The following is a 26,272-nucleotide window of genomic DNA, read 5'->3' on the forward strand; positions in this document are numbered from 1 at the left end:
CCTGGCGACACCAGTGCTCCACCCTACCCACCCTACTTCTTTCAGTACACACACGTTCATATACTTTTCTTTGATGTACTTTTGGTACCATCAAAGAAAAGTATGGAAGCCCATTTTCGCCTATGTGATAGAAAACAAGATCCTGTAGGTCATTATAATTTGTGGGTTTCTAAAAAATGACTTATTATCTCAAAGAAATGACTCAGTATCTCAAATATGACAAAACCTTCTCAAAACAATGACCTAGTATCTCTAAATAATGTAAAACTTTCTAAGAAAATTAAAACTCAAAATAGTGACTTATTATTTCTAAATCATGACTTAGTTTTGAGCATCTCAAAATAATGTAAAACTTGCAAAAAAATAAAGACTTAATATCTCAAAATCATGACTTAGTATTTAAGTATCTAAGATAATGTGAAACTTTCAAAAAAATAATGAGAAAGTTAGTTAGTATCTCCAAATAATGAGAAACCTTCTCAAAATATTGAGTCAGTATCTCAAAATAATGACTCTGTCTCTCAAAAATAATGAGAAACCTTCACAAAATATTAGTATTAGTTAGTATCTCATAGAAACTTAGAAACTATCTAAGAATAATGATATTATAAAAGGTTTCTTATTATTTTGAGATACTAAGTCATTATTTTAAAGAACTAAGTTGTTATTTTGAGAGAAGTTCTCATTATTTTGAGATACTAAGTCATTATTTTGAGAAAGTTTCTCATTATTCTGAGATTATAAGTCATTGTTTTGAGATACCAAGTCATTATTTTGAGAAAGTCTCTCATTTTTCTGAGATTGTAAATCATTATTTTGAGAAGGTTACTCATTATAATGATTTACAGGACCTTTATTTATTTTATTTTTTTCAAATCCATCACATTGGCGGAAATGAGCTTCCATAGATTGTCAACGATAACCATTGGTAACGTCATCTCCGGTGGAATATTCCAGCGGATCTATCCTTGGTCTTTAAAAGGACGCGCTGAAAACGCTGCTGTGATATTGACAGGTAAACGGCCATATATTCTGTATATGCAGTTGAGAGCGTAGCCACTTTACATACCCCAGTCAGCTAAGAGAAACAGATACATCCGCGTACAAAAAAAGAAAAGGAAAGAAAAGGAAAGAAAGACATTAAGGTCCAGTACGTGCATCTTTAGACGTCTGCGTCATTGGATTTGTCTAGACTTTGTAATCTTTTGGAGGTCCTTTCAGGTAAGATGAGACGCACTTCATGTATATGTGGTACCTGTTTCTTCAACTTCAATAGTGTTCAAGTGTATAGTGTTTTTTTTAGAACAAATATAAATGGATATATAGGCCTGCTTTTGCATGAATGGTATCGTTGTGGGTGTGACGCAGTTACACCACTTTGTCCAGCTTTTTATGCTGGGATGTTAGACCAGAGCTAAATATTCACCTGCTGTTATAGATCAGCTATGTGTTTTTATTTGAATGCATCTGGTGATGTTTTGTGCACAGGGATGTTCGCATTGCAGTAACGCATACGACTTGTGCTGGGGTTTGAGTGTTGCGCACATATTAAGCTATATATTAATTTATGTATACATAATAATATATGACTCAGCTGAGCACCTGTAAAGTGTAAACCAGCAAGTGTTTGCGGAAGCAGAATCACATTTTTTTTTGAAGCATTACAGAACACCCATGGCTGAATTATGCGGCAAACAGCCACTTGTGTTTTTTGGATTTTTTAACAGTGTGCTTTTAAGAAATGGAAGTCAGATACAGATAGCTAGTCACACGAGTCAGGAACTGCGTTCAGTTCAAGCCAGCCGCTGCGACACCCACGGGCAAGCCAGTGCGCACTTGTTTAGTGACACGTGTAGGCTATATTCTAGGGTAAGTGAAAGTAACGGGCACGTTAATTCTGAAAACGTTGAGCAACGGTTTGTGCATTGCGCCACGGGGTTAGAGGTTTGAAGTGCGGATTTCTCGTTCTTTCTCTGGAACTGGTTTGGTGGGTGTGTCCGCTGAGTCAGAGGAGCTAGCCAATCAGCAGCTGCGCGTGGGTTGCCATAAACCCTGCTGCATTAAAAAGGAAGTGCACCTTCACAGATTTTTTTATTATTATTATTTTAACCCACTATAAGCATTACAATTTTGTGAATACCCAGTAATACATTATTTTTTTTTTTTTTTTTTTTTTTTTTTTTTAAACTAGATACAAATATATATATATATATACTACACATAAAGGCAAAAGAGAGGGAAAAAAACTAAAATGAAACCAAAAAATACAAAACATGCCAGGGGTCAGCGAAGAGTAGGCCTACATAGAAAATTAAATGAAAACCATAAACGGGGAAGACTATCTCACAGTTTTAATGGCTTTTTTTTGTCTTGATATATAGCACCATTGCTTTCTTGAAAACAAAGTGATGTTTTCACAGACACGTTTTTTTTTTTTTAAGTGGATTTACGGTACCTCCGTTTTAAAGAAACGTTTTGCAACTTTTATTTGGGGCTGAACGCGCCCCTGACTTCAAAATAAAAGCTGCATTCGGGTAAACGCGATCAGCAATTTTACATTCATACAAAAAAAATCCTAAATTCAGTCAGTCAGTCATAGATAAGCAGAAACATAAATAACTTAAGTAAATAAATAAAACAAAATTAATAATATTAAATAATAAAGTAATAACAAATAATAACCGCCTGCAAACTGTGAGAAAAATTGATTTCCAATTGTGCGAATAATTGGTCACACTGCTAACTGCTGTAGATATTACATTGTTTGGCATTCTATGGACAGCAGAGGAAGAATTTCATTGTACAGGGAAACCTGTTTGCTCACTGTGCATACGACCGTAAAAAACATTTGAAACTTGAATCAGTCTGAATTATGTGCATTGTGCAGCGGGTATTGAGGTGCTATTTCCTTGTTGTTTCTATAGAAATGGTTTGGTGGGTGTGTCATAGTCTATATCCACGACGTTCCACTCCTGGGATTGCTCCGGTGCCGCAGGAAATCCTGCCGGATGCATGTCTTTTCGCCAATGTCCGTTTCCTTCCACTTTCTTTGTGTCGGCATTCTAAACTCCGGTGGATTTCTGAGGACTATGGTTAACTGCTCCTCAGATCTCTGTAGGGTAAATCCAGACAGCTAGCTAGACTATCTGTCCAATCTGAGTTTTCTGTTGCAATTTTAAATAATGTTTTGCAGCTTTTTTTGGGGGGATGAACCCTGATTTTTAAAATAAAAGCTATGTTCCGGTGAACATGACGTGAACAAGTGAAGTCAATCAGTCAGTCATAAATGCATGAAAACCTACAAAACTAAAATCACTAAATAAAACATTTTTTTATTTAAAAATTTAACAATAAATGAAATTAACGATAATATCAAATAACTACAGCATGCAAACTGTGAGAAAAATTGGAATTCCAATTGTGCGAAAAATCAGTAACACTGCTATCAGTCTGAAGTGAAACGAGTCCGTGGCAACAGGGCGGTTCCTTTTTATTAGGCTATCAATCTAAATTTAGAGGCAACATAGCTCCTATATGAGATGTGAGATGGCTTTGGAAGTGATCTGTGGAAACGGTAAGTTTCTGAATCACACTCTGAGGTGGTGTACTGTCATTTTGAAGTCATGTTGGTCTTTGGAAATGTATTCTTTATCGTTAAGTTTGATTCATTATTCACACAATTGGAATAAAATGTTCTCTGAAATACAGTTCATTATCATGTGTGTCATTTCATTTATTGTTTAATATTTTTCTTTGATGAGCACCAACGGCGGGCAACTGTGACGTGATGAAGTGCCTTCTAGGGTGCCCTTAAAACGGAGAAGAACGTGTTGCGGTGCCATATAGGCTGCCCTATATGTTATGCGCACTGGTGCCCCAACGCGTGCAGCTGGTGGCCTGTTTTTTTCTTTTTCCGCCCCTGCAACTCAGACAGCCTGAGTGTACCACTGGTTCAATGCCGTGTATGTAATGCATCTATAAGTAAGCACTTTTAATTCCTTATTTTACAGCTGATGTTCTTTGACCCAGAGACAATCATGATCCTCCTGACTCCCTCTTCTGGTAGGTACTTGTTTCTCCATTTTACCTGATAATCTGGATTACTGTAAATGGTGCCAGAGATTAAAGCCTAGGTCTGATTGGATCAAATAAGACAGGACGACAACAACAACAAATGTACTGAGGGAGTTTTGAAGCAGCTTGGACTGAATAAAATAAATAATTCATTATGTAAAATTGAGCACAAAATATGTATGAGATGTTATAGCACATAAACTGAAGTTATAACATGCAATTATTATCAATTCTGTGCAGAATTACAGTACACTGTACACATCAAGACCATCACTTGATGTGAAAGAAATAGTCCATTATTACGGTACACATACATTAATGTAAAGTATACATAGTTCATACAGTTTGAGGATAGTTATTGTTCCTGTTACACATTAACAAACCACAACCAATAGAATGTACAGTATAGGAATACATGTTGTATGACTGGTGTATGTTTATTCATAATTAATTGCAATTTGATTGCCTTTTTTAATTTATTTTTTACTATATCTTATTATCCCAAAATACAGTTAACTGAGTTAAAATGTAAACGTTTATATTGTTCAGTTAGTTCACTTTAGGTGCTCCCTGTTATGAATTTGGTTTTCCTTGTTATTTGTTTAGTCTTTTTAGCTGTTTCCAGGTAACATAGCAAGGTGTTACATTACAAGGGACTTCCCATCATGCTTTGCAGTCATTAGGCAGCAATCCAGAAATAAGAGACCTGCTTGAAAATGACCGTGTGTCTCTCTCTGGCTTTATCCTCTTTTTTTTTTTATTAGTGACCGAGACAGTGTATTAAGTGGTTAGACTAAAACTTGACCGTAAGATCTGCAACCTCACTGACTTGTAGGCACGTGGAGCTGCACGTGCGGCTCTCCAATGGTATTTACTGTGACTAAAGTGAATTGACCTGATTATTCATTTAGCAAACCTGGCAATTACATGATTTTTCCAGAAAAAATGCAGAGTGTTATCTGCAATGAAGCTGGGGTAGGCAGTTTATTTTTAGCGTCATTGGGGAAATTCCATAATAATCTTTTTAGTTTGCTGTAATTCAAGTGGACTCCTAAAACTAGACTGTGCACCTCCTCTTGGCTCTGTTTTCAGGCTTTAGAAAATCTAGCCTGCAATGGGAGACTTTGGCCAATTACAGGTCGTATCAGATTTAATTTCTAATGCAGATGCACATCCCCTCAGATGGTGAAAACTCTGATTCAGTGGTGGAAAGTCCTGCAGAAAAGGTTGCAGTTCCAGCATTGGCAACAACTGCGCAACGAAACTATAAAAACGTGTCGATATTGGCGAAGCTTTTCGGAGATGGAGAGAAAATGTTTCTAATACTTTAGCCTTCTGCTAGTCTATATTGACGATGTTTCGTTTACAGGATTGCTCTGTTGGCGCTGAAAATTTCGCCGGATGTCACTTTTTTTTTTTTTTTTTTTCGGCCAGATGTCTGTCACCTTCCTCTTTCTTTGTGTCGGCATTCTAACCTCCGGTGGATTTCTGAGGACTATGGTTAACTGCTCCTCAGATCTCTGCAGGGTAAACCCAGACAGCTAGCTAGACTATCTGTCCAATCTGAGTTTTCTGTTGCATGACTAAAACAACCTTTGAACGTACACATGTTCCACCAAAACAAGTTCCTTCCCGAGGCTATTTTGCAGAGTCACCGTGGCTCCGTCCGGCGCTTAGCGCCGCCCAAGACGATTGTGATTGGTTTAGAGAAATGCCAATAAACCAGAGCGCATTTCTTTTATGCAGCAATGCTGTGTGGACTAGACAGACCCTCCTCCGCGGCGCTGTGGAGGTAGGTCTGGCAATGCGAGACTAGCCTTCTGCTAACCATAGCCGTGAGCCTAAGGCTACGGTTACAACTGATAGCTACGTTTTCTCTCATTCTCTGCGGCGCTTCACCGATATACACACGTTTTATTCATGAGCATGAACTTGAATAACAGGATGTCCTCTCAGATGGCTTTAAAGGGATCACAATCACGATTGGGATGACTGAAATGAATGACTCCTACAGATTACTTTACAAAGTGCATGCGCACTGTCGTGCTCGTCTGGTGGGAGGGGCTTAGGACAGAGGGGAGGGCTGCAGGAGGAGGGGGAAAAACTGCCTACCCCAGCTTTAACTGATGTGCTGTGTTTCAAAACGTTTTCAGATTATGACAAAAATGCGAATTTGTTGCATAAATCCAAAATGAGAAGTAGAAAAGCATGCTGTCAAGTAAAAGTGTAATTGTTGGCTTTTTGCTGTATCTCATACGCTGTTTTCTTTCAGATGAAGAGTCTCTTGAACTCGCCTGGCTTTGGAATCACAGGAAGTTCAGGGTGAAAAACACTTGAAGGGTTGCTACTGCAACATTTAAAACTATTTAATATATATTTAATTTTGCAGGTCTGTGCATTCTGTCTCGGAGAGTAGGCTAGGCTAAGCACTGTGACTTGAGACGAGAAGTAAAGCACTCAGAAGAGAGGAGGCAGACAGAAAACAAAGACTTCTTTGTTGGACTTCATTAAAAAACATCAGAGCTTTGTGGGGGCAGAGGCAGATTTCTTTTTTTTTGGCTGGAGCGAGGCAGTGTCAGCAGTCATTCCATCTTGCTGACTAAGATGTAGCGTTTACTACCGTTCACACGGCATATTTTGTCTTCAAAACAACTAGATATCACGTCATGAGTTTTAGTAACTGCACTTTTTTTATTTTTTTTTATTAAAAAAATTTAAAAAAATTCAATAAAACTATTATGATTGGCGATATAACCCCGTGCAGTTTAGCAATTGAGTATAAAATGCGTGTTATAAAAACAAGGGAACAGGGAGAGGTTGTAGATCTATCTTGATGCCATTTAAAGCCTAGGCTGCAGTGGTATTATTAGATTGAAACAATGAGCTATGTGAGGGCTGCTGCCATGTCCTTGTCTCTGGTCACTACGTTTGATCAGGCTAAACTGATCTCACATCTGGTATGTGTCAATGCGGTAGTCCAACTCACTCTCACTATAGCCAATGGTGTATGGTGGTGTATGTGGTAATCCCCTAAATGTGCATAGCTTGTTCCCTACACCAGTATTTTGTGTGTATTTGACCCCTGAGATTACAACTGAGTGCTAACACTTGCACATGCATCCTGTTTAGACATGTATCATTTTGATGTTTTTTGCTTTGCAATTATCTAATATAATCAATATTATCTATTGATATTAAAGTTTACCGCATGCTGTCTTGAGTTAAACTATGTGTAAAGTGTTTATTTGCATAGCTCTAAGTGATAATGTAATGAGTAGATGATGAGACACTGTAATGTTGCATGCTGTAGGCTGTGAATGAACGAATGTACAGTAACAAATGCGTTTTAGTTATCTGAAAGTGGATGAATGTATCGTAAGGTCCGTCTCCGTCCAATAAACGTACGTCTTGGTAAGTGATGCTTCTTTTACATAAGACAGGGGAAACAATTTTAAAGTAATATTTTTTTTGCTTTAAATATAGTGATTAAAAAACAAAGAAAGAAAGAAACACACATATGCTACAATATCCTGCCATATGGATTCCCACTACATGGTGTACACAATATTATGATTCAGTTATGACTGGCATTAAGATTACTTTCAGAAGTTTTACACATTTTCCTTTCACTTCCACTGAAGTTGACTCAAACTGGAACATAATGATTAAACCATACCCATTCAGACTCCTTCATCAAACGGTCAGCTGGAATGGCCACCCGATCACAGTAGGGATAGGGATTTAGCTTTTAGCTTTAGCAGATCATAGGATATTTGGCCAATCACAGACAACTACTAACTGCTGTTGATGTGTGGTCTTAGGTCTCTTCCGGTGTACCAACAAGCTCTTTCTGAGTGATGAAGCCACCGGACTCCAGATCAAGGAGTTTGCACGTAAAAATGCAGCTAATGCTCTTTCAATGTGCAACATGGTCATGGGCATGGCCTCCATTCTCAGCAGTCTAAATGGGTGAGTGAACTCACCTTGATTGGATGTCACTATCTGAAACATTAGTCAGGCTCGGGTGCAGGATGGACAAAGTCTATAGCTTGGTCGCAATCACTGTAGTCTTTTTCAGATTTTTTTCACAACAACAAAAAAGTTTTGATAACAAATTTTTTGTAAGGATTTGGCTAGGGGTTTTGAAACCACATTTTTGTAACTTTGGTGGCCAAGAGGAACAAAAATATAAGCGAAATAATAAAAAAAGCAACATTTCACTGCATATTAACAAAACGAAAAGCACAGCAATGTTATACTTTGTGAGAACAATGATTACGACCAGTGGTATGTTTTTTTCATCCAGTGTTATGTTTTGCCCTTCAGGGCCACCATACAGTTTAAGTAATGCTTGTAATGATGACAGATCTCTGTCCTTACCAGATAAGCTGTACTAAGGTTAATGTACAGAGGCACAGGCAAGTGCAGGTAAGAAAATCCAAGGCCAATGTCAAGAAACCCAACCTAAAGATGATAATTCTCTATAGAAGAAAAAACATTATTGAACTGTACTTGTAACACTGTTGAAATCTATAACCAGCGCTAGTTTCAGCCCTTTTTTCACTGTTGAAAAACCTTCAAATATTTGACCTTTTTTTTTTTCTTTTTTTAAATGGTTTGCTGTCGTCAAATGGCTAACTCGCTTGTTTTGTTCAGGCACCATCATGCTGCATGTTGGCTGGTTCTGATTGGCTACCTGCTGGATTTGGCAGATGGAGCAGTTGCCAGGCGACTCGGTGCCTGTTCTGCACTGGGTAAGTGGAGTGTTGTGGTCAATGGCACTTAGAGATAAACTTCGACTGGGGTGTTGGCAGGGCTCGCTGCACAGTCCTCTGCCACTGAAATACTCTGGCTAGTCTTACAAAATCTGCAATGGAAGAGTAATACATAATTTAATGTATTGTAATTTGAGCTTTATCAAATCTATATCTTTATTTATTAGCTTTTTCTACATTTCTAAGGACTCTGCAAGTTGTACATTTTCAGGGTTGAGGTTTGAGTGTAAATGGCATGACATCCCCTTCCCCCATTAAATAACAAGTACCCATTGCACAAAAACAGGACTGTGGCCTGTTTTCAAAAGATCACAGCACCATATATAGTAAACCAAGAGACACAAATAGCTGTTTTTAAAGCTTACAGTGAGAAAGTTTACTCCGAAGCCCAGAATAACTCCCAGGTGCATCACAATACGTAAATCGTTGGCTGCACATTTTTAGGGGGCTTTGTGTCCTGACAGGGTTTTTCTGCATGACTTTGCAGGTGGATGTTGTTGTGCCCCCCCGCCCCGTCCCACGTATTTTGTCACATGAACAATCACGTCCTCATTAAGCAGCCTAATTCCGCGGGATCACGCTCCAATTGTCTATTTTATCCCGTTGCTTTGAGTTCTCTGCATATCTGAAATTGCTAAAATTGTTGACCCTGGGCTTTGGAATTCCACCTCGGTCATTTGACCAATGGCCTGGATCACCTCATCTACTGAAAACATGCTCGTGCTCCTGAGGGATAAAGGGACGAGGGAGTGGAGAATGTTGTTTACAGAATATCCGCCTGTCAGGCTGACACTGAAATTTCCCCCCTTTGAGATTTCCGCACGTACACAACCCACTGTCATGAAGTGGTAACAGAGGGAGTGAGAGATGAGACCGTACCTAAACTAACTTTTATAGAATGTAAACTCGTGACTGAGGCGCTGTCGGATTGAAAGAAATGTAATAATCCTAGAACGGTTTGCTCTCACTAGTAGCTTTTCCTTTATTTATTTTTTTTCTAAAGCCGATTATTCAGGACACATTGTGTTTAGTTCGGGTAGTGTCCGTCAGCAAGGCCAACACAATTCATATTTCCTTGTGAACTTCACAGAGCCACATCTGGTATTCACATATTCCTTTTTTTCCGTGTTCAGGTGCAAAGCTCGATGATTTTGCTGACTTCACGACATTCGGGATTGCCACGTCATTGCTCCTAAGGACGACCGACCTGATGGACAACATCCTGTGCGTGTGTTACGTCTTGTCTGTGTTTGTCCGCCTCTGTTTCTTCACGAGCGGTAAGTTCCAAAATGTAGTTTTATTGTATGCGGTTTGTTATTCAAAGGGCTTACTGTAGATTTGTTCTTTCTTGGCTCTAGGGATCCCATTCATGTACCGCGGCCTGCCCTGCATCTACTCCTCAGGCATCCTGGCCAGTGTCTCTCTGCTGTCTGGGGGGAACCTGGTCGTGCTGCGGGTCATTGCGGCAGCCATGATCTTCTTCATGATCAGCCAGAGCTTCTACCCCCATGACAAAGTGCTGGAGTCCCAGGCCTGGAAGAAAGTTGTCTATGCTGGAGGTAAAAGCAAATTATTTTCTTTTTTCTTTTTAAATGCAGTATAATCCGCACCGGCGCTAGATAATTATCAGCAAGGGGGTCAAGGGTTTTCACGGGTGGGCACTTCTTTTTAAATGGTCATAGATTGGACTTTTTTTTCGTTATCACAGTTTAGTTAGGCAACAACAAGGCTCATTGCTGCTATCAGTTTATTTTCTATTTCATGACTGGTATAAGTTGCATTGGGAGGAATGGCTTTTAGGACTTTGGCTAGCTACTTGTCTTTTTTTAGATGGAATGGGAAAGTCCACTCCCCCCCCCCCCTCTGAAATATTTTCAAATGCATCCAGCTTACTTAAAGCCAACTGATTTGTCGCCAAAAATACCAAAATATCCACAATGGGGAACATGTAGTATCCATTTCTACACAGTTACTCTATCTCGGTGTCAGTGCTACATTTCTCGCGCTCCAAAAGGCCTTACACGTTAGATTGTCTTTAGAAGTAGCGTGTTGTTGAATCCTATCGCATGCTACCATTTGCAATATCCATTTATGGTGAAAGTTGAATCAACATTGGGACATGCTGAACCAAATTTCCTACAAGGGAAACCGAAAGCTGCATCTGCCTTTACCGGGTACTCCAACCACTCTCCCATGAAACCAGTTACTAACAAACAAACAAACAAACCTTTTTTTTTTCCTATTGCAAATGCGGCTTGGATACTGGTCCCGATTCACCTGATTTGGCTTTTCACAACTGAGATCCACAGGTGGAGTTGGTGGTGGTGGAACTGATAATGTGTGTGCTTGCTAAGGAAGCTGCTGTAGTGGAGTCGGGGCTAACGTTAGCCGGACTAGCTTGCTGTGTAGCATGGAGAGAAACATTACCGATCACGCTTGGAGTAGTCGCCTGGGATTTGGAAACCGATGGTGGTTCTGAGGTCAAAGGAGTAGATCCTGTAGTAGATTTTGGTGTGGGTGGTACAGATGGGGAAGGGGGCGGGGGTTGAGCCATTTCCCTTAAATCCATTTTGTTAAAGGCCCTGAACACCCACACAGGATTTTTTTCATATCTTCCTGAGTCTCTCGTTAGCTTTGTTGCACCTGTTAGGGCAGGACAAATGACACCTTTTAACATTCTTATTAGAAGATGAAATTTGTGACGTAATAAATTCCCATCAAAGCTCCGGCCCACCTACAATCTGAGCAGAGTCTAATCAGCCAGAATAACTGAAATTGCATGTGTGGGTGTTCAGAGGCTTTAAACTTCGCTAGCTAGTTTTGTTGAAAGTGAAACACGCATCAACAGTCAGTGATGGTGATGATGTGTTTGGTATAGCCAGTCAGGCAGCGACATTTGATGTAGCAAAGGGGAGCATTAGGGAGCTAAGCCTACTGGATGCTGGCCTGACCATGATTTTATTATGTATTTTTAACTTTTTAACAGGCATTGCTAATACATGCTGCTGTTGAGTTGTGCTTTTCACTCAAAACTTCTCACTCAACTTCTATTTTTTTTTTTTTTTTTATTTCCAGGAGTCATCATGGTGTTTTGCTCTTCCTTCCCCCCTGCATGTGTCTACTACCTGCTGTGGTCAGTCTCCTACATTTTGTTCCCAACATCCCTTTGGAGCAGTAAAGTGTAAAATGGGTATTGGCTTTATCCAAAACTCCCATATAGGTTTACCTCTGGCCCACCCGGGTGAACTGAGGCTTCCAGACTGCTGCTGCTCCCTACTGCCATGGAGGATCCAAGCTGAACATGCTCATGCTCCACAGGCAAATCACTCGCTCTATTTGACCTTTTTATTTTGACGCAACACCTCTAAAACAAAACCCAGATTGAAGAGAGTTAGAGTGAGGGATAAGAATGAGATTTTAATGTCGCTGGTAAGGACTAACCTTCATGCTGTCTTGTGTCTTTGTTGCATTTTCACTGAAACCGGGAGTTGGATGGCTTGTTCCATGATTTTTTTATTTTTTTTAATCAGGTTTATCTCCTGTGGAATCCCCCTACTTCAATATTAATCTTTCATCAATGTTGTGAACACGCAGCAGCAGTCGATATAAAAAAGCAATTATTTCAAATTTAAATAAGCACACAAATTTCTAATATACTTTGGCCTCAAATTTGGGTTTTTTAAATATGTTTAATTGTGTAATCACACTGGATCGTAACTCTTATTATGATGTCCACAGTGTTGAGCATAGCCTAATGAGTAACTGTTTTAGTGCTACAGTATGTAGGAAGCGCCTTTAATCAATGAATATACAACATGATTTCTGAGCAGCATTTTCGAGGTTCAAAATTCCAAGTTCTTTCGGGTTTATCTATAACACAGTAATGGGAATTCGTAAAGGCACTATGACCATGTCTTGTGTTAACTGACTGTCTGTTAACTGACTGTCTGTTAATGTTTGTATCCGGGTTGAGGTCACTTCACTTTCATAGTGTTCAGAGTGGGAAATTTACTTTTTTTCCATTTTGTAGGCGTCTCAAATCCAGTGAATATTTGTAAGAAGCTTTCATTTCAATTATTAGATTTGCTGTTTTATAAATAAGTTCAGTTGAAAGTCAGCTGACCACAACTCTGGCATCTGTGAATGTGGAGACTTTCAGACTTTTTACAAAGTTGTGGCTCTGTCCAATAAATGATGTGTTAGATTTCCATATTTCTTCTAAGTGTGTTCTTATTTGCTAATTGTATGTGTTTACCTCTGTTTTAAGAGGCATTGCAGTTTTAATAGTAAATCCACACTGGATCACATAAACATCTCGTAGTACTGCTCTGGCCACAGCTCAATCGGTAACATCAGTGATTTTTAGGTGGAGTCAGGAATGCAACATGAGTGGGCGGCGCCGCCCATAAATGGCAAAGCAGCAGCAGGTTTCTGCCTTGTCATTCAGTGTGAATTTACCCTTAAAGAGCAACAACACGCAGGCTGCGAATTCTGCTTTTTCCTCACCACGCTGCAAGTTTTGCCTCCACCTTAAAGGTGTTGTAACATTGCACTATAGTCCATGTTGGCTGTGCTCACAAATGCACCAAACCACTACTAGTGGTGGAGCAGCATGGAAACATTAAACCCACAAGGAAGGAGAGTTTAAGTGTGTTGTTAATCTTTAACTTGGCCGGCATTCAGTCAGGGGGACATCATTATTTTTTTTTTTTGTAGACTGTGTTTCACAATGTGTGTATTTGCGCCTCTCTGCATCGTGTGTGGCAAATGGGGAGATTATACAGTATGCCCATGTTTAAATTTGGACTCTGGAGCTTGTAATCGGAGGTGTCGAAATAAATGGTATGACATCACTCACCATTTTAGTTCAGTGTTTTTAATGTTAATTGTAATGATTTGGAACCCTCTTACAAGCAATATCAGAGCCCGAAGAAGGAAAACCTAAAGCAGAGTTTCAAGAAAACGAAGACCCGAGGTGTCCGTCTTCAGGTTCTGATATTGGTCTGAACCCACTGGGGTTCTTGACATGGTTACAGTAACCAATGTTGTAAAGAAAATCCACAGTGAAAAGTGCACACACAAGACTAAACACAAATCTACTCTATTACATTCAGCTTTCCTGTGTGGGTGTTTTGGTTTTCAAACTGTGAAGTCACAGTGATGTATGCATGCCTAGAGCATTACAGATACAAAAACTGTACTTTGCCCAATAAAAAAAAAAAAAAAGATCTTAATGATAAGATCTGTGCTTTTACTTTTACTGTCTGTACATTTTTGACAATAAAGAGGCAATAATGAAATGACTCTTGGCTTTCAGTGTCAGTTTATCATATCATTAATGTTTGAGATACATACATATGAAAATACCAATTCAATGGTGGACATTCAACAGTACTCAGCGGATGTTAAATTGCAATCTTAGGGATAATCAGTTTTATATGTTGTTTCCTAATAGTGGGTGTTTCCATCTTTGGTAGCACATGAGCCTATGAGAGCAGTCCTGCCTTTCTGTTATACTCCGATATGTCTGTGACCTCAGGAACACGAATGTCTTTAGTAGTGCACTATGCCCTGCAGTGCCCTGCTACGCCATGAACCACTACAACTATTTCTAGTCATAGTTCCATTATCTTTATTGTGACTATTATTACCACTGTTCATCACACCCCCAACCTGCACCGTCAGACACCGCCTACCAAGAGCCTGGGTCTGTCCCAGGTTTCTCCCTAAAAGGGAGTTTTTCCTCGCCACTGTCACACTAAATGCTTTCTCTTGAGAGAATTACTGGAATTGTTGGGTCTTTGTAAATTATAGAGTGTGGTCTAGACCTACTCTATCTGTATCTGTAAGTGTCTTGGAGATAACTCTTGTTATGATTTGATACTATAAATAAAATTGAATAATCGCCAGATGCTGTGAGGACTCCAACAGCTTCATGATGGCCAAGAATGCAGGTCGGTCTTTGAACTCCACATCCAGCAGTACTTCATCAGATCATAGCTAAAAGCCAGCGGTGAAAAAATATTCAGATCATTTACTTAAGTAAAAGTACTAATACCACACTGTTGAAATACTCCGTTACGAGTAAAAGTCCTACATTGAATGTTACTGAAGTAAAAGTATGTAGGTATCATCAGGAAAATGTACTTAAAGTATTAAATGCAAAAGTACTCAATGCAGAAAACTCCTCACATTTTAGAAACTGGAAACGATCCAAACAGTTCTGTTTTTAATGGGCTAATCTCTTCAGCTGGACTTGTAGGCCGTTACATTGTTGGGTCGTTTAATTTATAATAAACATCGTCAATTTATAAACTACAGTTTTGTGTGCAAAAATCCTAATGTGTAAAGTAACTAGTAACTAAAGCTGTCAGATTAATGTACAATGTAGCACAATATTTCTCTCTGTAAATGTAGCAAAGTAAAGTACAAGTACCTCAACATTTGTACTTAAGTCCAGTACTTAAGTAAATGTACTTAGTTACAGTCTACCACTGCTAAAAGCATACAAAAGGGATTTAAAACAGATCGGTGTTAAAGGAATAGTTTGCCATTTCTGGAAATACCCACGGTCGCTTTCTTGCCGAAAGTCAGATGAGAAGGTAGCACTCTCATGTCTGTTTGGTCAGGACCAGTGTGGGGGGTGAGGTTGCAGATTGCAACCAATTGACTCACCCCTCCCTTTCCAAGCGTCTATGAGTGGAACCTCAGGTGGCCTTCAGTAACCTCTCCGAGAGCTCTGGCTACACCACAGATACATTCTAGGATAAGAGAAAAGGCTGTGTACATTTCTTTAAACCAATCAAAATCGTCTTGGGCGGCTCTATAGGTTTTGGAGGCTCAGGCGGTAGCTTCATATTTACAGACAGACGTGAGAGTAGCACCAATCTTCTCATCTTCGCCAGAAAGCTTGTATTTCCCAATAGGCCTATTTCTTTAACCATATAAATGCAGTTACTTTTGGTTGTAATAGCTCATGAGGAGTATTTCAATGAAAATGCAACGTTCATGTGTATAAGTTGACTCAATTGCTAACACTGCAGCAAGTGACGGTGTTAAAAGTTCCCAAGCAGAGGCCACCACGTGACCACACCTGAGGCAGGGAGGATAAATCCAACACAAGGGGGTAAGCTTCGCTTCAGAACTCGAACCTCCGATGGCGCCATTTTGTTGCTACAAAGCGATCACCTCTTGTTAGCATTCCACTGACCGCCATTTTTTTTTATGTCACTTGACTGCGAATAACTTTACATCTGAAGCATTTAAAGACTCTATTTGTCCGTTGTTTATTTCTAAAGAAACACGACAATGTATAAAAGGCTCCATTACCTTGTACCTCACGTTATGGCTCCGTAGCAGACGTTTTTGAAAAAATAGGCTAACGATTGTGTCATAACCAAGCGACTTACTGTCGCACAGTAGAGGAATTACCGTATAGTACAGGAGAAGCTCGCAGGCAGTTTCGACTTACGTTAGCTGTTTAGGTTTAATTACTAATGTTAACTAGCATGTTAGTTAGCAATAATTAGCCTGTGCCCATGTTATCTCCTTACATATACCTACGCTCTCCGTCTCTGTAAGATTGGGAATGATTGAGGTTTCTCTTGGCACAGCTACCAGAAGACTTACAACTTTCAGACACGTTGCTCACGTCACATTTACGTTGTCTCTCTCAGTTGGAGGCTGCGCAGTAAAGCAAGAGATCACCGGAAAAGTGATTCTAATATCCTTCACTGGTCTCCGTCCAGAGCAACGGGGTCTGTTGGTCCATTATATATATATGTCAATGATCAAACACTCTTGCGTGAGGGAGGACCCGCCCCCTTCAGGTGCAATCAGTCCACTTAATTAGAGGCTATATACACAGCCTTCCTCCCTTTGTTCTCTCCTTTTGACCTGAGCCACATTGTGTGCATCCGGTAAGTAAATGTCCTTATTAAATCCTTTGGTTGTCCTTAAAGGTCCAATGTGTAGGAATTTCTCCCATCTATCGTTGAGATCATATATCGCAATCAACTTTCTCTCTCCACGCAGTTCAGTTACAGCTACGGTAGCCTTCACGCTTTAAAAAAGGCGAAGGTGTACAAAATGCCGTCTATCAGCCGTGGTTGTTGGAGTGCTTACATGTCGAGTGGGCACACGCGCCTCCCGAAGGAAAGGAGAGAGAAAGAAAAGGAGAGAGAAAGAAAAGGAGACTGCAGCGGTCCGGAGGATGATTTACTAGTTGGGATGGTGTGTGCGTCCAAAGCAGCTCTAATGTTCACTTTTTTTTCTGGCGACGCTGGTCTCTCGCTCTTTTCAATATCGTTTTCTTATTCTGGGCGAAGAAGAAGACTCCTGTTCCTGAAATTTTGGATTTTGAATACGTGTGGTCCTCCATGTTTTCTTCTTCAAACTTGCCAGGGCCGGGAAGCGACGATACCCATTAGCAGCAGCTGTGAGTCGAAAACGCGAAAGTCGGCGCAGTATGTCCTGTATGTCCCTTACCGGCTAACGTATTTCAAGACGGCTCATGAATATGGAGCGCCTACCCCAGTTCATGCTAGCGCAAATGTAAAATTTCAAGCTAATAGGAATACTTGGAATTGATGGTTGTGGTCAATATTCATGAAAAAGGATAAGTTTGTGAAGGGCAATACAGATTTTGATAATTAACTACAGACGTTACACACTGGACCTTTAATGCAAACGGTTTATGTTTGGATTTATTGTTAACGAGTTTTGTTTGAGAAAACTCATACCCACACGTTGAATCTGCCTTCTGGAAATAAAACTCTCCGCTTTAACTGCCAATCTGCTGGCTGCGTCTCCTCCCTTGCTGACACCAATTGAGTCAGCTCTCCAGTGTTCCATTCAGACGGTATGTTACTCCCACGTTAAGTCGGCCTGTTTGTTAAAAGTTTACTTCCAAAGGTCCTCCACAGTTCTCCGGTCTCTTCATTCGATAAGAGCCCTGTAGCTTCGGAAGCCCAGACCGAGGCTCCAGCTCAGGGTATGGAGGAGAGCCTGAGATCAAAACAAAGAAGACTGAATAGGAAGAATTCTTGAATGAAATAAATGTGACTTTAATGGTTATGTGCAATGACAACTGGGTGTTGTCACGATTCAATACTACACATTGTAAAAGTTATTACATTTAAAAGATGCTAAGATGTGCAAAGGCGCAAATACTGACGCTTTAAATAATTTGCTTCCAGATAATAGAACTGCAACTTTACCTAATGTCATCAGATCATACAGTAAGATTCCAAATGACCACCTAGGGAAAAGAAAATGTTTGTTTTGACTCATTAATTCTAGTTTTTATGCGTTTCGGTTTTCCTAGCCCTAACTCTGCCCTTACACGTCGCTCCTGTCGATACGGAGCTGCATCATGATCCTCTCTGGAGCCTGCCATTTCAGAGGCACCTCTGCTGCCCTCTGCCTAATTGGTGGATCCATTCTGCGTCCTCCAAATGCTAACGCCCAGCCCAGACACCCGGGCTCAGAGGCCTGGGCCAATTAATCCTCCTGTTTTCAAAAGTTTCCGCATCAGAAATTTGGGTCTGTTTCAACCAAATTACCCCGAAAATAACACTGATGGTTACATACAACACTCATCGCAGGTCAAATTTAGGATCAGTTCACTACTTTCATTGAATTTTGGGTGTCTTATTCAATTTTTATAGCATTTGAAAAAAACTGTGAAATCTCTCGCTTTCTAAACAGTATCCTGACTGAACTGACAGTCTGTGATTATCCACTAAATTGTAACTATTTGTCAAAATAGTTCATAATTTCAGATTATTTTTAACTCCAGAGGTATAATTTCATATAAATGAGGTTTACTGATTATGAATTTTAAAAAAAAAGTGTAAAACTAGCGGTAATAAGTTGATGTTAGTGGTGAATCCAGTGGTAGTGAACCTGGGAATGCAACAAGTTGCCTGGTCAACGGGAAGACAACACAAGGGTTAAGATGTTCCTGGCTGCAATATCACCATGCACCAGCCTGTGCTCTGACCTCTTACAGGCCAAGATATTAATCTTTGTTTGAAATATTAATTAAGAATTCAAGAGAAACATGGGGGGGCAGGGGGATATTGGTATGTGGTTCATCATGACCGGCTGCAGTACAGACTGACATCGTAAGCAGAGCAAAACCATCTAAATTTAGTAGTTTGTTGGGATTATGAACAAGTGACTTGCCAAGCCAGCTGCAACCTGCTTTGCCACCAGAAACACTGACCCCTCTCAAAAGTTCAGCGATGGATCTGCAATGTTTGAATTCTAGAGGGAAGAAAAAAAAAAGCTTAATTTAGGAATTGGAGATTGCATGTGTCATTAAATAGAAGTTCAGGTTTTAACCGAAGCTGTGTACCACGTTCCATTTCTGAGCATCCAGAGGAAGTGAAGGAGGTTCCCTGGTCTGTAGCCACCTACGACCAGATACATGGGCGGACGCTTGGTCTGACAGTACAACATCCGCACCACGTTCTCATGTTTACACACGTGGTGTGTGTGTGGAAGTACCCATTGACATATATCAAATGGACCAACAGATCCCGTTACTCTGGACGGAGACCAGTTAAGTGAATTAGAAGCACTTTTCCGGTGATGGCTGAGCGTTACTGAGCAGCCTCAAACTGAGCTCGAAGACGTAGATGTGACGTGAGCAACCTGTCTGAAAGTTGGAAGTCTTCTGGTAGCTCAATCATTCCCAATCTTGCAGAGACGGAGAGCGTAGGTATATGTAAGGAGATAACATGGGCACTGGCTAATTATTGCTAACTAAAATGCTAGTTAACATTAGTAATTAAACTTAAACAGCTCATGTGAGTCGAAACTGCCTGCGAGCTTCTCCTGTACTGTACGGTAATTTGTCTACTGTGCGACAGTAACTCGCGTGGTTATGACACAATCGTTAGCCTATTTTTACAAAACCGTCTGCTACGGAGCCATAACGTGAGGTACAAGGTAATGGAGCCTTTTATACATTGTTGTGTTTCTTTAGAAATAAACAATGGACAAATAGAGTCTTTAAATGCTTCAGATATAAGGTTATTCGCTGTCAAAGTGGCGCCAAAATGAATGGCGGTCAATGGAATGCTAACGGGAGGTGATGGCTTGTTAGCATCAAAATGGCGCCATAGGAGCTACGTGTTCCGAGGAGAAGCTTACCCCCTTGGAAGTACCCTGGAAATCCAGAGTTCTCGTGAGAGCACAATTTGAATTTGCTCAGCGAGTCGCTCTTGCATTGAGTAATGATGCTCATTAACTATGCCCTTGGAGCCGAGCTGCACCAATCACATCGGTGTATCTGAGATAGGCGGGCCAGAGGCAAGCTAAACGGATGACGACAGTTTAATCTACCAGTTAGCTCAGCTGGTAGCTAACCGTATGGGCCTCTGGATACGCCGTTGTTGTGATTGGTTGTAGTGTTATCCAATTGCGTGCAGTGAGGTTTTCAAATGCATGCTTGGTGCCGCCCCTCGAGTTGGGCCATTTTCATTACTCAACGCCAGACCCTTAATCTTTCCGATTTGGGTCTGGATTTCCAGGCTAGCGTGAAAAAAACGGAGGGTTAGTGATCAACTAGGGCTGGGTATCCAATGACATCCCGAATCACAAGGTCACGATTTTTCGATTCAGTATCGATTAGGTCAGGGACTTTTCAGTTACAATACCAATTTGGCTTGCAAGAGATTCTCCGAACTAATGCTGTAAATTGTACAAGCAAGAACCAACCTTCAATTTTTTTATTTTTAAATAATGCACTAGGTTAATGTTTACATTAAGAATTGAACCCCAAACACTTTGAAATACTATAACTGTAACTTGCACATCCATGGTAAAAAGGCATACATTTATAGAAGATCGATTCGGATTTTATTAATCCATATTAGATCACTCAAACAATTGATTTTTATTGGCGAATTGATTATTTTAACCCAGCCCTATGAACCACCTTATTTGTTCTTAATTTGGTCTTTTACTGCGTATCTTGCCGCTCTCCCTCTGAGAACACCATTATCTCTTCAAATACTTTTACGGTTATTGCACACAAGACTCAGATGATCCTGGCCTTATGACCGACTGATGCTGTACCCCGGAGGGACTTAACCACCATGGCAGAAGAGGCTCGGTCCAGTGGTGGGATGCAACTAAGTACATTTACTGAAGTACTGTACTTAAGTACAAATTGGAGGTACTTGTACTTTACTGGAGTCTTTTCTTTTCACGCCACTTTCTACTTCTACTCCGCTACATTTCAGAGAGAAATATTGTACTTTTTACACTACATTCATCTGACAGCTTTAGTTACTTTACACATTTAGATTTTTGTAAACAAAACGCATGTAGTTTATAAAATGTTTTATTATAAATTAAACTACCCAACAATAATAGGCCTAGAAGTCCAGCTGACATGATTAGACCATTAAAGACTTAGTTGGTTGACAGAACGGTTTGGATTGTTTCCCGTTTCTAAAATGTGAGGATTTTTCTGCATTGACAACTTTTACTTTTAATTACTTTAAGTACATTTTCCTGATGATACTAACATACTTTTACTTAAGTAACCTTTTCAATGCAGGACTTTAACTCGTAACGGTATATTTACAGTGGGGTGTTTGTACTTTTACTGAAGTAAAGGACGGAATACTTCTTCCACCGCTGGCTCCGTCTCTCTTCTTCAGCAGACCTTTACCAATGGGGCCATGGCGACCTGTCTGCCAAAACTCCAGTCCCTCAAGAACAAACTCTTCAGGGTTTTCCCAGGGACACAAAGCTGCCTGGACCTTTTGGGGTGCTTAGAGAAGCTGCGGTCAGGGATACACTCTGCTGGCCTGTTAAAAAACAAACACAACAGCAGATGGAGGTCTACTGTGAGCTAGTGATATATTAGCACCTGGTGTTGCTCTTGGGCACTAATGAAAATACCTATTATTATTATTATTATTATTATTATTAGTAGTATTATTATTATTATAATATATATATATATATATATATAATTTTTTTTTTTTTCTTTTTCATTTCAACATAAATCGCATACATTTCGTAGCCTACATAATATCAAACCAACACACCCTGAACCCCATTGTAATTCAAACCCAAACTGCTATTACCCGTGGCGCCTCATCCAAAATCATATTTTCATTTTCTCAATATTACATTTTTTTTCTCTTATATTGACATGAAGAGTGCTTCAACTGGTGCCCATATTCCATATCGCTCTTGCAGTTTAAAGGCTATCTTTCCTAACTTAATCATTTCAATTGCTTCAGTGATCATTTTTTCTTTGTAGATGTATTAACAGCAATCCAGTTGTTGCATAATTAGCTTCTTTGTGACCATAGTGAGATAAATATATTTTCACTGTTCGATGATACATTACAGCAGTTGTACAGATACATGTTTGTGGGGTTAGTGGAATGGTTATATTAATGTGTATCATTGTTACAGTACACCAAACCAAAGAGCTTTGATTGTATTGCAGTCTCAACAACCTATGCATTAAGGTTCCTTATCAGCACCACAGTTTGGGCAGTTACTTTCATCTCTTATACCTTACTCTCGTACCATTTGTAAAATGAGCTAAGGTGCTCTGTCCTCTCTGTTTGCTCTTGTGGCGTCTGTAGAAAATCAGAGCTACCACTAAAACTGTGCTCAGAGCCAACAGACAAGGGATGATAATTACAGCAAGTGGACCCGCGGACTCCTCATCTGAACAATAAGTGGAGGAAGAAGAAGAAGAAGAAGAAGAAGAAGCAGGTTTAGAATAAGAAAGAGGAGAGGAGTAGGCAATAACATGAGTATGCAATAAGTGCCATGTGTACAATTTACAGCACAGGGGGAGCGAGGTGTCGTTGCTACATCCACAGTGAGCAGCTGGCATTCCTCACATATATGAGACAAATGGCACGTAGAAAGTAAAACTATGAAGTAACTGAAAATGGAAAAAAAATCTAACCATGTATGTCTAATTGCTACAAACTACTTTGAAGTTTTCCTACCTTACACCTGATGCCACATAGTTCGAGCCAACACATCATTTATTTCCAAACCTTATAATGTAAAAATGAACTGCAGCAGCAAGTTGAAAAATCACAATCACAAGGGTGTCATCAGCTGATTTCAGAAAAAGGGGCTCTGCTTCGTCGTTGCTGACAGTAGAGGTCAGTCTGAAAGTTGACTGAATGTTAATCATTAACAAATCCCCGGAAATGAAAACATGAACAGGTGTTCAGACAATAAAACAGAAGAATATACCATACGTTAGAAGTAGGAGTAAAAACAGATAAAACCATTAAAAACAAGGAAACAAAGTGGGTGTAAAAGTGCAGATGCTGGTTATGGATGTTCTGGTGTGTGGTTAGTCTATTTGAAGCACAATAGCTCTGTGTGTTTTAAGGAAATGTTATTTTATAGGAGTACAGTGTTGCTTAGATAGGTGCTTGGAATGAGGTGCCAGACTCTCGTACAACCACCGGAGGGCAGACTTGTGCAAGAAAGGGCCTCCCAACAAGAGTCCTCAGTCCTGAGAGCAGGAAAGGTTGCAAATTGCATTTCATGGACCTAAAACTACACAATAAAGCCCAAGAATCACGCAGAAGTTGCAGTCCACTGTATTAGTGAACACATTAGAACCAATTACACACAAAACTGTAGGTCGACTGTTACAAACAAACATTTCCCACGTGAAAAGACGTGTCCCGGTGCGGGAGCTCCGCCTTGAACTAAACACACACCATGGGAACAAAATCCAGAGGTTTCCCAATCCCAGAAGCCCCGCCTCTCGCCATTCCCTCCAACGGAGAAGGCTTTAGGACCGCCCCCCCCCTAAGCTCTGATTGGACAGAAGCTCCTGCAATCGGGAAAGCAACACGGAAAAAGATCAAAAAGTTATGGAGTGCAGCCTAATCGGATCCCGTCTGTTGCGTGCCGCTGCTGCGTAGTTTTTTTTTTTTTTTTTAAGTAGAGAATAAATACCACCCCAAAGGGAGAGCACAGAGCGTGTAGCGGAGAACAAGAAGCAGGGCTTCTGTTTGGAAAGGCTCAGATAACCGCCCGGTTCAGAGGAGGGCCAGGTATTGTTTTTCCGTTTCCAGGGACTGCCTTCGCTGATGTCACCGCGGAGGAGGGCAGGAGAGGCGGACAGGTGCGCAGAGCAAAGTTGACTCCGGTGGACTTGGACGAAGAGCTGTCACTGAGCAGAGAATTACTCCTTTTAACAGTTTTTGAAGTTTCCCCGTATTTTATTATTATTATTTTTTTTTTTTAAATAAGTTTTCTGTTCTGTGCAGTCAGTTTGGCATTTTCTGAAGTCTTAAGTGGAATACATACTGTGTAGCCTAGTACGCTTATTTTTTTTTTCTGTGGCTGGGGCTCACTGGATCCGTCCTGCGCTGTAATACCGGGTGGAGGGGGGGGGGGTTTAACGGCGTGGAGGAAGCTGCGAACACACTGGGTGTGTGGGATCGAGACGCCCCAGCATTAGAACCAGCACTTTCCGCTTCAATGCGACACTGACGCAGAGTCTCCTCTCGCATCCCCAGTCGCAGACTAGGTGATGCTCGAGTAATCCAATGGAAGGATCGATCGTCAACAGAGGGAGTTTGATCTAAAAAAAAAAAAAAGAAGCCCCAAAACATTTGTTTTCCCTGGAATGGAATACAACACAAGAAATTAGCCTCAACTTCTCTTAACCTGCAATGATTTTCCCATGCGTCATTGCGTTTTAGGAGCAGATCGCGCGGGTGTTGCGTTGAAGGACAATCGTTCTTGGACTCTCCCCCCCCTTCCCCCCCCTCCCATCCCACCCCCACCCCCCCTCCCAGGTTCACAAGAGCTACTAACAATGTCCAAGACACTGAAGAAGAAGAAGCACTGGTCCACTAAAGTACAGGAGTGCACCGTGTCGTGGAGTGGTTCCGGGGAGTTGTCCACGGTAGTTGAGGTGCGAGGCGGCGCCGAGCTGGGGGAGTTCCCCCACCTCGGACACACCGTCTCGGAGGCGATGGTCTGTCACGCCGGGAGGTTTCCCTGCAGCGGGGACGTGCTGCTGGAGGTGAACGGCACGCCGGTGAGCGGGCTCACCAACCGAGACACACTGGCTGTCATCCGCCACTTTCGGGAGCCCATCCGCCTCAAGACTGTGAAACCAGGTGTGTATTTGAATCTACACACACACACACACACACACACACACACACACACACACACACACACACACCTCTCACTCTCCCCACCCAACATGTACACAAACAAACGTGCCATGTTGTGCTTTGAAATGTGTGTGTATTTGAATCACACACACACACACACACACACACACACACACACACACACACACACACCCCTCTCACTCTCCCCACCCAACATGTACACAAACAAACGTGCCATGTTGTGCTTTGAAATGGTTACAGCGCTGTAACTTAAAGATTGACAAGTTTAGGACAGGTGAGACAAGTATGGATCAATTGGAGGGTCTTGGGGGGGGGGGTACGCAGCCTCACACGAGCCACTGTTTGCCTGTAGGGCGTTGTGTCGATGGATCAGAAGTGTGTGCAGTCATATATGCACATTTGGCAGCTACTCTGCAGGTCAAATGTGTGTTTTCAGGCTGGTTTAAGCATATCTAAATTGTCCATCTGCGTGCCTCCTATTCATTCCCGTGGAGACTGAACGTTTCCCACAGTGCTGCTTTTTCTGCTGTTGTACAGTCCTGCCAAACAACATGAGCGAGAGACCTGCTGTGTTGTGTTTGGAGCACGCTTGTTCGTAGTGCCCAGTACAACCTTTAGTCATTGAAGCTCGCAGCCCTTTTTTTTTTTTTTTTTCTAAACTCGGTGTGTAAATGTTCTTTGCCTGTCCTGCTCTGTGGTTGTGTACGCTATGTAAAACATTCATTCAGGCACATAAGGTGCAACACGCAGCTTTTAATGTCATTGCAATTTTCCTGTCTGCAAGCTCAGCTAAAAGCTACTGATTGGATTTATGTGTGTGTGTTATTACCTGACTTACTAGCAATTAGTTTGTGCTCCTTTGTGGCTCACAGGCATGCCTAATGGGTGTGTTAAATGTGCCAAAGTATACAGTCAAACTCTACTAGTCATGTGGGACAGAAGGTGTGTCTGTGTGTGTGTGTGTGTGTGTGTGTTTGTGTGTGTGCGTCTGTGTGGATGGATGGATTTGATGGAGGCACTGCTAAGTGTGGTACTTTGCAAACACTTAGCCGGGATTTGTTATGCCTTGCCAGCTTAGACAGTGTTGGTCTGCTTGCGTTAAGGTGAGTCCTAATTGAATTAGCTAGGCCCATATATCCCTAAATCCCCAGGATGCTGTGCCAGCCTGGTGACACGGCACACTTTGACACCATAACTGTCAGGCATTTGTTATTATGGGTTTTCTGTGAAGCGGATTGGTCCTTCTGCTTCACG

The 26,272-nt window shown here is 41.0% G+C and overlaps 3 protein-coding genes across 7 annotated transcripts in view; 2 read left to right on the plus strand and 1 right to left on the minus strand.

Annotated features, from left to right (window-relative positions):
* Positions 1-911: 911 nt before the first annotated feature.
* tmem269 (transmembrane protein 269) lies at positions 912-14,153 on the plus strand. 3 transcript variants are annotated; one of them, XM_039799835.1, is made up of 7 exons: positions 912-1,015; positions 4,011-4,062; positions 7,896-8,043; positions 8,731-8,828; positions 9,983-10,126; positions 10,208-10,408; positions 11,925-14,153. In XM_039799835.1, the coding sequence occupies exons 2-7, from the start codon at positions 4,014-4,016 to the stop codon at positions 12,032-12,034; spliced, it is 750 nt and encodes a 249-aa protein (XP_039655769.1). In that variant the 5' UTR covers positions 912-1,015; positions 4,011-4,013; the 3' UTR covers positions 12,035-14,153. The 3 variants fall into 3 exon arrangements, with proteins under 3 accessions (XP_039655769.1, XP_039655768.1, XP_039655770.1); XM_039799834.1 differs by having other exon boundaries at positions 944-1,221; XM_039799836.1 differs by lacking the exon at positions 912-1,015 and adding an exon at positions 6,347-6,396 and having other exon boundaries at positions 4,005-4,062.
* Positions 14,154-14,335: 182 nt separating this feature from the next.
* si:ch73-206d17.1 (tyrosine-protein kinase STYK1) lies at positions 14,336-22,728 on the minus strand. The gene is given in 16 exon segments (XM_039799833.1): positions 14,336-14,413; positions 14,757-14,818; positions 14,821-14,848; positions 17,758-17,855; positions 18,068-18,108; positions 18,193-18,308; positions 18,310-18,356; positions 18,785-18,852; positions 19,027-19,118; positions 19,197-19,399; positions 19,773-19,775; positions 20,937-20,969; positions 21,502-21,631; positions 21,633-21,676; positions 22,413-22,556; positions 22,677-22,728. Coding segments are annotated over 16 exon segments (1,239 nt in total).
* Positions 22,729-24,264: 1,536 nt separating this feature from the next.
* Positions 24,265-26,272, plus strand: part of magi3a (membrane associated guanylate kinase, WW and PDZ domain containing 3a) — a 199,587-nt gene continuing 197,579 nt past the window's right edge. For all 3 annotated transcript variants that reach the window (XM_039799829.1, XM_039799830.1, XM_039799831.1), the window contains exon 1: positions 24,265-24,997. In XM_039799829.1, the coding sequence (XP_039655763.1) occupies positions 24,556-24,997 (442 nt within the window). In that variant the 5' untranslated portion in view covers positions 24,265-24,555. The remainder of the gene's footprint in view (positions 24,998-26,272) is intronic.

Source organism: Perca fluviatilis, chromosome 5, assembly GCF_010015445.1.
Source record: "Perca fluviatilis chromosome 5, GENO_Pfluv_1.0, whole genome shotgun sequence".
Taxonomy (NCBI): Eukaryota; Metazoa; Chordata; class Actinopteri; order Perciformes; family Percidae; genus Perca; species Perca fluviatilis.